The sequence below is a fragment of the Taurulus bubalis genome, assembly GCF_910589615.1.
Source record: "Taurulus bubalis genome assembly, chromosome: 1".
Classification (NCBI taxonomy): Eukaryota; Metazoa; Chordata; class Actinopteri; order Perciformes; family Cottidae; genus Taurulus; species Taurulus bubalis.
The window spans coordinates 44,576,894-44,589,674 of NC_136589.1; the positions used below are offsets into that span (position 1 = coordinate 44,576,894).

Here is a 12,781-nt window from a genome sequence, read left to right on the forward strand (position 1 = left end):
CAGACATTATTATCCTTTTCCTTCTCCTCCTCACTCACATGCACACACACACACACACACACACACACACACACACACACACACACACACACACACACACACACACACCCTCACAGATAAGGGGTGTGTGGTCTGACAAGATGATGAAAGTTGGTTTGGATGTTGATCAAACAGCAGCGACAGTTTCCTCTGAATCTGACCAAAGCTGATAGAGACACACACACACACACACACACACACACACACACACACACACACACACACACACACACACACACACACGCACACACACACACACACGGCTGTATTACTCAGATTGCTTCTTCTGACTTAAAGTTTACTGGATGAAAACATTATAATTTGACGTCCCGTCACGGGGCGCCAGAACCAACACAACCTCTTTAGTCCACAGGGGGTGTCAGAACCAACACTACCTCTTTAGTCCACAGGGGGCGCCAGAACCAACACTACCTCTTTAGTCCACAGGGGCGTCAGAACCAACACTACCTCTTTAGTCCACAGGGGGCACCAGAACCAACACTACTACTTTAGTCCACAGGGGGCACCAGAACCAACACTACTACTTTAGTCCACAGGGGGCGTCAGAACCAACATTACCTCTTTAGTCCACAGGGGGCACCAGAACCAACACAGAGTTAAAGTTCCTCGTAGCTTTTTAACACATGAAACATCCGACTGATCGCCCAGAAGGTTCATTTTATTTTAATATTGAAACACATGAACGATTGAAGTGATTCAAGATTCCAGATTCCAGATATTTTTATTGTCATATGCACAGATAACACAGTTTATTGTCCATTGTACTGTTCGAGCATCGTGGTGTCAGTGCTCCATTATTATCCCTTCTGAAGAGGAGCGGGCGCATTTATCCAGATGACTGACGTCTGGCTAGAATTAACGAGACCGTTTCAGCGCGGATCAGCCGTGAAGAAACCCAGATAGCCTGATGTCAATCATCTCGCTAATTTAAGCTGGAGATTAGGACATTTGCTTGACTTTGTTTAGCCAGGTACGAGAAACAGGGCCCAGGTTCCTCTGGTAGGGTAAATGTCCTGTAGAGAGGGAAAGGCTGCTCCTGAGACAAACTGTGCGATTACACGCTGGAGTGCCTTCCTACCCTGGAGTGCAGCTACCATACCACACTGTGATGGAGCTGCAAGGACGCTCTCCAAGTGGTGAAGTGTGTGATTAAGATGTGATGTTATAGAATATAATGTCCATAATAATGAGGATGAAACACTAATAAACCACCTGAGCGAGTCGGCAGCTTGTTGAGGTGAAGCAGCTCTAAGTCCTGCTAAGAGGATCTGTCTGTCTGTCTGCACACACACACACACACACACACACACACACACACACACACACACACACACACACACACACACACACACACACACACGCACACTGTAAGCTGAGCTTTGTGTGCTGAGAATCAAAGTCTGATGGTCGTGGTGGTGAACAGAGAGGATCATGGGAGCTGACGGCGACTCTTTGGGAACGAATCACGACTGACCTCTGAACCCAAGACACGTTGAACACGGTAAACTGTGTGTTAGTGTGTGTGTGTGTGTGTGTGTGTGTGTGTGTGTCTTTGTGTCTTTGTGTGTGTGCGTCTCTGTGTATCTGTGGACCAACAGTGTGTGTGTGTGTGTGTGTGTGTGTGTGTGTGTAGGTGTGCGTGTGTGCGTGTGTGTGTGTGTGTGTGTGTGTGTGTGTCTCAGGTGTCATGGAGGCTGTGGATCCGTCTCCTCTTCGGCGTTTCGTCGTTGCGAAGCGTTCCATCACCTCCATCTTTGATCAGCTGCTGGACTTTGTGAAGGATGGCTCTGCCTTTGTGGACGGTCAGAAATACACACACACACACACACACACACACACACACACACACCACATATATACACGTGTGTGTTGTTTTTTATTGTGTTTTTTTGTTGTTTATTTGTTGTTGTTGTTGTGATGCAGAGGCCTGGGGAGCAGACGACCCGGGCCAGGTGGTCCTGGAGGAACAGAGTCTGGAGCTGCAGAGCTGTGCCACCAAGCTGTGGACCATCAGGGAGGTTCTGGTCCGCAGACACATGAAGGTGGCCTTCTTCGGCAGGTAGGGACCGCCTGCTGGTTGTTATGGTGACGTGGACACAACAACAACAAACATCATCATCAACATCATTTAATGATGACAGAGCAGTACAGAGCAGTACAGAGTACCTGAGAGTACTAGATAGTACTACAGAGCAGTACAGAGTACTACATTTCTCTAACAGCAGTTCAGTGGAGTTTCTGAGAAACCAACTGTCAACGCAGATAAACTTTTATCTCTCTTCACAAACTGCTGAAACATTCACAATGTGAACTGAAGACATGATGAAGAGGAGGAGGAGGAAGAGGAGGAGGAGAGGAGAGGAGAGGAGGAGGAGGAAGGGGGAGACTGTAGTTATGGATGATGTAATAACTGTAACAGATGATGTAATAACTGTAGTAATGGATGATGTAATAACTGTAACAGATGATGTAATAACTGTAGTAATGGATGATGTAATAACTGTAACAGATGATGTAATAACTGTAGTAATAACTCTCGTAAAGCTGCGTGAATGAAATGAATTCACACATTTTAGTATTAAAATAGTTTCTGTTGATTTTATTTGGAAATATTCTCATTTTATTTATTCATGGAGCCCAAAGCTGCTGAGCATCTCAACATTTAAATATGATTTTGCCATCCATCCATCCATCCATTTTCAACCGCTTATCCGGGGTCGGGTTGCGGTGGCAGCAGGTTCAGCAGGCCGACCCAGGCTTCCCTCTCACCCGCAACACTTTCCAGCTTTCCAACACTTTCGAGGCGTTCCAAGGCCAGCCGGGAGATATAATCCCTCCAGCGTGTCCTCGGTCTTCCCCGGCGAGGAACATTTTCAACTTCTCAATTTGATTTAATGAAAATATGGTACCGTTTGAACCTGAGATAGTCTCACAGTATGCCAAACACAGTAATATTCCCCTTTACACTCAATTAAAAAAAAGTGCATCTTAAGGACACAAGGTAATACAACACACATAATAATTTTATAACTTCAGCCTTTTTTAACATAACATGAATAAAAAAAAGGTTGGGAATGAAGCGAACTATCACAAATAGTCCGATGTGTAAACTCACGCTAGTAAAGTGTGTTGTAAACGCAGCATTGAGGAGTGTGTGAATATTCAATTCAATTCAGTTTATTTTATATAGCCCAAAATCACAAATAAAAAAGTGCAATCTGTACAAATAACATCCTGTCCCGGGCCTCACATCAGATCAGGAAAAACTCCTCAAATAAAGATAGTAAAAACCCTTTCACAGGGAAAAAAGGAAGAAGCCTCCAGGAGAGCAACAGAGGAGGATCCCTCTCCCCGGATGGACCGAAGCAATAAATGTCATGTGACCAGAATGAACAACGAAACATGACCGTGTACGACTGAAAACGCCTCCGTGATTTCATGCCTTTCAAGCCGTCGCGGGCCACATACAATGACGTGGCGGGCCGGATTTTGCGTTTTTCGAGGAAACGGCCGGTCGAATCTCTTAGAAAAGTCACAGCACACGATTCCCGATCAGGCCGCACATTTTGATTTATTTTGACACATATGCTGGCAATGCCGCAGGAGGAGTTACTTGCCAAAGTTTTGTGGGACTATGATTATTATTAAGCCCGCAGGAGAACATAAAGTGTGGCGATGCCAGCAAGGGCTAAAAATAATAAACGATCCCATTTAAACCTGTGTTCCTTCAGGCCGCTGATAACATTGCCAGTACAGCACTAAAAGTGTAAAAGAAAATAGACAAACATGTTCTCCTTTACCTGTGCCGTAACAGAAGCAGACATATGCGATCGTTCCAATCATATCTTATAACGTGATGTGTATCTGTTCTGTAGGACCAGTAACGGGAAGAGTACGGTGATCAACGCCATGCTGAGGGACCGCGTGCTGCCTAGCGGCATTGGTCACACCACCAACTGCTTCCTGAGGGTGGAGGGAACCGACGGGGACGAGGCGTACCTGACCACCGAGGCGTCCAATGACAGGAGGAGCGTCACCGTATGGCCCGCCCTGAGTCCATAAAGGGACAGTCACACATGATTGAAGGCCTTCAGATGGAACTGAGCTGAGGGTTCAGAAACATGTTACTGTCCCTTTAACTGGGATCATTTTTCTGTCTACCAATCAGAAGGCTCTGTGATTACATCCTCCTCTTGCTACTCCTCCTCCACCTCAGACGGTGAACCAGCTGGCTCATGCCCTCCACATGGATCCCACTCTGGACTCTGGCAGTCTGGTGAAGGTAATGTGGCCTAAAAGCCGCTGTGCTCTGCTAAGAGACGACCTGGTGCTGATGGACAGGTACAGACACACGCACACACACATACACACACAGTAAATCAAAATGTACCAGGAATAACAAATAATGATGACCCCTGACCCCTGACCTTGACTCAGCCCCGGCACTGATGTCACTCTGGAGTTAGACAGCTGGATCGATAAGTTCTGTCTGGACGCCGACGTCTTTGTTCTGGTGGGAAACGCTGAGTCCACACTTATGAACACGGTGAGGGAACCACAAGTTAATAATATATACTACATTTATATATATATATTTATATATATATATATATATATATATATATATATATATATATATCTATATATCTATATATATATATATATATATATATATATATATATATATATATATATATATATATATATATATATATGTGTACATGTGTGTATTCGGTCTGCAGGAGAAACTTTTCTTCCACAAAGTCAGCGAGAGAATCTCCAAACCGAATATCTTCATCCTGCACAACAGATGGGACGCTTCAGTGAGTGAGCCTGAATACATCGAGGAGGTTAGTGTCTAAGATGCACCCAGCTAAGGGAATAAGGATGCATCCAGCTAAGGGAACTAGGATGCACTCAGCTAAGGGAACTAGGATGCACTCAGCTAAGGGAACTAGGATGTGTCCAGCTAAGGGAACTAGGATGCACCAAGCTAAGGGAACTAGGATAGACACAGCTGAGGGAACTAGGATGCACCCAGCTAAGGGAACAAGGATGCACCCAGCTAAGGGAACTAGGATAGACACAGCTAAGAGAACTGTGGTGACCCAAGCTAGGGGAACTATAAGATGCACTATAGGATGCACCAAGCTAAGGGAACAAGGATGATTCCAGCTAAGGGAACTAGAATGCACCAAGCTAAAGGGACAAGGATGATCCAGCTAGGGGAACTAGGATGCACCCAGCTAAGGGAACAATGATGGACACATCTAAGAGAACTGGGATGGACACAGCTATGGGAACTAGGATGTGTCCAGCTAAAGGGTCTAGTATGCACCCAGCTATGGAACTAGGATGTGTCCAGCTAAGGGAACGAGGATGTCTCCTCTCCTTGCTGCCCAGGTGAGGAAGCAGCACCTGGACCGCTGTGTGAGGTTCCTGGCTGAGGAGCTGAAGGTGGTTGGCCTGGACGAGGCTCCGGGGAGGATCTTCTTCGTCTCGGCCAAAGAAGTCCTGAGCTCCAGGATGCAGCGAGCACAGGGCATGCCAGAGACAGGTGAGACGGGTGAGACGGGGGAGACAGGTGCACCGGATACCTCAAATGGTCAAGAGATGATTTTACAATGAATTATCCATCGGGATATTGTTTTTAAATTAATTTCTCTTTTCATTCTAATAGTTATTACCACAGTAGACACATGAGACAGTTAAAGTAAGTCTGATGAGCGTAGAAAGGAACGTGTGTAAAAATGTAAACATGATGAGAAAAACGTGTTGTTAAAAACATTCACAGTAAACAGATAAACAAAGTGTTCCTTTCATCATAAACATAATAAATTAACTGTGGTTGTGTTCCACATTAAACAAGACAAACTAAGATGGACATGTTCACTGTTTTCTGATTTTTGACTAAATGATCAATGGATTTATGGATTCATGGATTGTTGGACCTGTGTCTTCCTGCAGGGGGCGCTCTGGCTGAAGGTTTCCACGAGAGACTGAGAGAGTTCCAGATGTTTGAGAGGACGTTTGAGGTACGTTCAGTGTTGCGTCCTCGTGTGGACCGCAGACACCTGAAGGGATCCGTGAGATGTGACCGCGTGACCTTCGACCCCGCAGGAGTTCATCTCTCAGTCCGCGGTGAGGACGAAGTTCGAGCAGCACACCGTGACGGCGTGGCAGATCACCGGGGCCGTCAAGGACGTGATGGACAACATCAACGTCGCCTCCGCTGACAGGAAGTCAGGGAAACTCACTTAGACTTCTTCTAGTCTCTTCAGCTCTGACCTCTGACCTTTGACCTTTAACCTCTGACCTCTGACAGGGTATGCTGCCTGGAGGAGCGCGAGGACCAGAGGGACCGGCTGGACTTCATCAGAGGACAAATCAACCGACAGACCGACAACGTCAGGGAGCAGATCAGGACTCTGACCGAGGATGTGTCAGCCAGGGTGCGTCTGTTGTTGTGTGTCTGTTGTGTAGATGTACAGTACCAGTGTGTCTGTTGTGTAGATGTACAGTACCAGTGTGTATGTTGTGTAGATGTACAGTAATAGTGTGTGTCTGTTGTGTAGATGTACAGTAACAGTGTGTGTCTGTTGTGTAGATATACAGTAACAGTGTGTGTCTGTTGTGTAGATGTACAGTAACAGTGTGTATGTTGTGTGTCAGGTTGCTGCCGCTCTGTTGGATCAGATCCGCTCACTCTCTGTTCTGGTGGACGAGTTCAGAGCCGATTTCAACCCCACACAAGAAACTCTGGAGCTCTACAAAACTGTGAGTACAGCAGTACAAGTACAAGTACACAACCTCAGTCATGTTCAGTCAAACCCCCACAACACAGATGTGTTTTTCTCATGGTATGTCCTCTAAAAATTAGAATATAAATAATAATAATAATAAAAAAGGAGATAGAAGTAGAGATGATAGAAAACAAGATGATAGGACTATAGATGATAGAAGTAGAGATGATAGAAATAGAGATTATAGAAGTAGAGATGATAGAAATAGAGATGATAGAAGTAGAGATGATAGAAGTAGAGATTATAGAAATAGAGATGATAGAAGTAGAGATGATAGGAATAGAGATGATAGAAGTAGAGATGATAGAAAAATATATTATAAAAGTAGAGTTGATAGAAGTAGAATTGATAATAGAGATGATAGAATTAGAGATGATAGAAAAAGAGATGATAGAAGTAGAGATGATAGGAATAGAGATTATAGAAATAGAGATTATAGAAGTAGAGATGATAGAAGTAGAGATGATAGAAATACAGATGATAGGAATAGAGATGATAGAAATAGAGATTATAGAAGTAGAGATGATAGAAGTAGAGATGATAGAAATAGAGATGATAGGAATAGAGATTATAGAAATAGAGATTATAGAAGTAGAGATGATAGAAATAGAGATGATAGAAGTAGAGATGATAGAAATAGAGATGGTAGAGATGATGTGAGTCTCTGGCTGCTTCGTGTCCTCAGAAGCTGCTGCAGCACGTGGATGAGAGGCTGGTCGGCTGTTTGTCTCACCGCTGCTCAGTGAGCGTCCTCAGAGACATCAGAGACGCTCAGAGACACATGATCGGTACACGCACACACACACACACACACACACACACACACACACACACACACACACACACACACACACACACCTGTGACCTGTGTGTCCTCTGTCCTTAGACAGCGTCCGTCCCCTGCTGACTCCGCCCCCCCACGAGCAGCTCTACGTCCCCGCCGCCCCCTTCAATTTGACCTTCGACCTCGGCCTCGCCACCGTCTGTGCAGATTTCCGTGAGAACATCGAGTTCCAGTTCTCTCTGGGCTGGACGGCCCTCGTCAGCCGCTTCATCGGCGCCGCCAACGCCAAGCGGGCGCTGAGCGGCGCCGAGGCCCAGCTGCAGGTGCTTCCATCATTGCTTTATGATTCATGTCATTCATATCTCATCTCCATCATCTCCACTGCTCATATCTCATCTCCATTATCTCATATCTCATCTCCATTATCTCATATCTCATCTCCATTATCTCATATCTCATCTCCATTATCTCATATCTCGTCTCCATCATTTCAAATCTCATCTCCATTATCTCATATCTCGTCTCCATCATTTCAAATCTCATTTCCATCATCTCATATCTCGTCTCCATTATCTCATATCTCATTTCCATTATCTCTGCAGGAGAGCTCCACCTTCAAGGACCAGATGGTGGTTTCTATGGCGACAGGTCTGGTCTCCGTCACCTCCCGGGCGTCCATGACGGTGCTGGTGGTCGGTGGAGTGGTGCGTCGGTTCCTCCGTCATCTCCTTATCTTTTCATCTCTTCTCCTCATCTCTTCATCTCCTCGTCTCTTCTGTTCGTCTTTGTTTTATTATAAGTTATGATTTGATTTTGTCTCTGTGTGTATATGTGTGTGTGTGTGTGTGTATATGTGTGTGTGTGTGTGTGTGTGTGTGTGTGTGTGTGTGTGTGTGTGTGTGTGTGTGTGTGTGTGTGCGCCTGCAGCTGTGGCGCTCTGCTGGCTGGCCCCTCCTCTTCCTATCCCTGTCCCTGTACGGCCTCCTCTTCCTGTACGAGTGGCTCAGCTGGACCGACGCCAGCCGGGAGCGCGCCCTGAAGCAGCAGCTGGCGGCGCACGTCGCCGGCCGCCTGAGGGCCGTTGTGTCCGTCATCAGCTCCGCCTGCAGCCAGCAGGTGCACAAGTAAGCCCCGCCCACACAGTCACACCTGAGTGCTCACCTGGTCGCTTACCTGCTGCCCGCATTGCAGGGAGCTGGGGTCCACCTTCAGCCGGCTGGTGCAGCGCGTGGACCTGAAGGAGGCGGAGCTAGAGGGGAGCGTCCGGCAGCTGAGCTTCAGGATCCAGAGACTGGAGAACATCCAGAGGAGGTCCAAGGCCTTCAGGTCAGAGGTCACGGGGGGAGGGGGAGGAGGTCCAATAAATGATCTCTTTGATGTTTGATCAGCTGGTCCACAAGGATCCAGATTATTTATTAATAATTTCAACACTCTGAAGTCTGTTAACCATCAAAAATGATAAATGTTGTATTTTTACTTTGTTAGAAGGAGCTCTCCTGCTGGTTCTCTGTTAGCGGTGCTGCTAACGTTGCTAGCTCTCCTCCTGCTAGTCTAAACACTGATTGGTTGTTTACAAAGTCACATGATCAGAGACCACATAACAGCACACAATACTTCCTGTCCTGAGTCTTTTTTTGTGTCTTCAGGAACAGAGCCACGGAGCTGGAGACTCAGCTGGAGGTCTTCTCGGTTCAGAACCTACAGGGACTCTGACTGCTTCTTATTGTTATGATTTATTGTTATTATGAGTTATTATTATGAACTGGTTCTTATTGTTAGGATTTATTGTTATTATGAGTTATTATTATGAACTGGTTCTTGTTGTTAGGATTTTTGTTAATATGAGTTATTATTAAGTGGTTCTTATTGTTATGAGTTATTAATATTATGAGTTATTATTAACTGGTTATTATTGTTATGATGTATTATTATTAACTGGTTATTATTGTTATGAGTTATTATTATTATTGTTATGATTTATTATTATTAACTGCTTCTTATTGCTATGATTGATTGTTGTTATTAATTACTATTAACTTGTTTTTATTGTTATTATTATTAACTGGTTCTTATTGTTATGAGTTATAATCAACTTGTTCCTATTGTTATGTTGTTGTTATTGACATTAATAACTTTGTCTTTCATTGTTGAAATAGGAGGTAATAAATAAATAAGTGAGAAAAGTGAACACTATAACATTTCTCATGAAATGTAGTTTAAAATATTCTGAACAGTAAATCTATCTCACTGTCTGGGGGGTTATGTGCATCTGGTGAGTGAGCTGCTGGTTGTGTTACTGTTTTTACATCAGCCGTCGTATTTAATCATAAACAAGCCACAGCGCTGTTGTTGCTGCTGGTCGAGCCGGAGCTGGTCCCGCCTCTCCCCTCTCCAAGGTGCAGCAGCTGCTGGAGATGTCTTGTGTGTGCAGAGTTTTAGTGCCGTAGTTTTGTTGGATTGTTTTGTTATGACTAAATGTGACTGGTTGTTGATTTGGACTTAATGACGCAGCAACGGCGAGTTTGGAGGCTTGCTTCACGGAGTGTCCTGTTAACCTTCTGCGCCCCAAATTTTTAAAAACGTTTCCTTAATTATCCACATGGTTGTTTAACTTCAATTGCTACAATACCGTAACCCTTGTGAGAAGACACCAATGGTTTAAAAAAATAAAAAATGTCGTCAAAGTGGTTAAAATAGCTCCGCAGGTCGGTCCACACCCTATGTGATCTCCATGCCGTAATAGTGCAAAATAATCGTCCATATAGCTGAGTGAGCGTCTGCTGTCCACACATGACAGTCTGTATGAACGCGCCGCACGGCAGCACGTCGCATTGAGTGGGTCGGTCTGACAGTAACTCCCGGGACACACCTGATGTAGACACATGGCACTGAAGGAATAGGTTGAAAACATATGTATATGTGTATATATATATATATATATATATATATATATATATATATATATATATATATATATATATATATATATATATATATATATACACATATGCATCTTTCATCCATAACATGATCATGTTATCATCATGGATCATGTGCTCCGTCTGAAACACTAAAGAGAAGTATGAGGCCCTCTGGTGGCTGAAACCTGTTTCCTTTATTACCGATTCATAAGTCTCAGATCAAAGGAAACGATCAGACGTTTTTACATTCAGTATGAGTTGTTTAATTTCTAAAATATCATAAGTTTACATGATTATTGTCTGTACAGTCGTTTACAGGAGAAACATTCACAACTCAAAAATAGACGTAAAGAAAAGCTGAACTGAAGGAAGAATCAGACTTATTAATCAATCAATCATCAATACATGGCTCCAAGAAAAGCTGGACTACTTAATGAAGCAGCAGCATGAGAGCATGTGAGAACAAAGAGTTGACCTTCCTCTTCTGTTAGCTTTCTGTTAGCATATCGTGTTAATGGGTCGGTTTTGACCCATGTCTTAAATCAGCTGTAAAATACACTAAAAACAATTATCTATCATCCAATTTGTTTCTCATCTCTTGGTTACCTTGCTAGGCTTCCTTATCCATGAAAATATTGTTGTGCATTTTAATATTCTTGGTGTGGGCATCTGGGCCTTTTCTTTGTCAGGATACCTTGATTTCAATTAAAGAAATGTTAAAATGAACCTCAAGAGAATCATATAAATAAATAAAAGGTTGTTGTGTTACCTGACTATTACTGAGGGGTATTAGAACACATCTCTTCAATACATTAGTTTCATTTATGTTTTCATTTTAATATTATTAATTATAGTACATCTATGGTGTTACGGATCAATTTTGACCCATGTATATTTACTTCAAGAAAAAGGATAAAAAGTATTTTTTTCAGCAATAGAACTTTAACACAAACACAAAATGAAAAGCAGAACAAGTCATAACACAAAATATAGATTTGCAAGGTCAAACAAACAACAACTAATCAAGCAAATCTTATTTTTATAACTAGGTCGAAACCGACCCTAACAACACAAAAGTCAAAATTTCAACCAGAGCATTTTATAATTTAGTGGGAAAAAAACGTTTCGCATCTATCCGACACAAGACAGCTGTGAACCATTTAACCCTTCTATGGCCTCTTCACACAGTTATGAGGAAACTCCATAAATCACTTTAACTGTATATAAACCAGAGAAAAGGCATATTTTCTCCTCCACTATCACACCAGCGTCACCAGCACACAGCCCCGCTGGACCTCCGGTCAGATCTCATACAAATTCACCCCGTCAACAATCACAAGATGAGTTTTGCTCAGCTTTTAATGTAATCACTTCTTCATTATTTTATAACTATTTACTCTTTATTATGTTTATTGGATAATGCACACACCAGTGCTTCTCAGCAGAATAACTCTTAAAATACTTGTTAAATAGCAATACAAATCAACAAGTTTCCAGCAGAACTTTTGACCCCAAGAAAACGGGAGGGATATACATACATATATGCACTCGTACGGGGGTTATTTTGACTCGCGGGACAAGAGCTAGGTTTGGGGAGATGTAAACTCGTACGTGGGTACATACATACATACATACATACATACATACATACATACAGACGAGTCATTTTGACCCCGAGGACAACGAGAGGCCGCTTATCGCCAACACCACTAAGATCAATACCGGAAAAAAAAACTCCAACTCCAACTGCCATAATAGTGCAGTTGCAAGGTCACGACCAACCCAGTAAACGATATGTCCCCCCAAAAGAGAGGTAAGCAGATCGCCTATACAAAAGTATCTGCACCGAGCAAACTCTGTGAGGAAAAAGGGACGGGCCGCGACACGGAGGTCACTAGGCCTACGAACCGTAATACAGCCACTCAGTCATTAAAAAAAAAAAATATTAATTCTGATTGAATTGTGGTAAAATTGTTTTAGTTGTCTGATTAGTATAATAATTTATAGTAATAGGGATTAGTGACACTGAACTGTAAAGAGTTTTTTACTCCATGACGTTCAACACATCATTTCACATGTTCATGTCGGCTTCGGGAACTCCGCTCCCCGATAACAAACACAGAAATCCAATAATTTCAACGTGAGTTTTCCTTTTTTGGAAAATTTGTCAACATCGTAGTTATAACAAAGGAATTTAGAAACACATAAGATAT

The 12,781-nt window shown here is 43.3% G+C and overlaps 1 protein-coding gene across 1 annotated transcript; it reads left to right on the plus strand.

The window, feature by feature from the left end:
- Positions 1 to 1,427: 1,427 nt before the first annotated feature.
- On the plus strand, positions 1,428 to 9,418 carry LOC306740131 (mitofusin-1-like). The gene is made up of 18 exons (XM_079222240.1): positions 1,428 to 1,561; positions 1,694 to 1,862; positions 1,984 to 2,119; positions 3,936 to 4,098; positions 4,277 to 4,401; positions 4,498 to 4,606; positions 4,803 to 4,910; positions 5,464 to 5,617; positions 6,028 to 6,095; positions 6,181 to 6,302; positions 6,386 to 6,512; positions 6,733 to 6,837; positions 7,549 to 7,651; positions 7,750 to 7,970; positions 8,250 to 8,351; positions 8,575 to 8,771; positions 8,839 to 8,973; positions 9,294 to 9,418. Exons 2-18 carry the CDS (start codon positions 1,748 to 1,750, stop codon positions 9,358 to 9,360), a joined length of 2,157 nt encoding a protein of 718 aa, XP_079078366.1. The 5' UTR covers positions 1,428 to 1,561; positions 1,694 to 1,747; the 3' UTR covers positions 9,361 to 9,418.
- Positions 9,419 to 12,781: the final 3,363 nt, after the last annotated feature.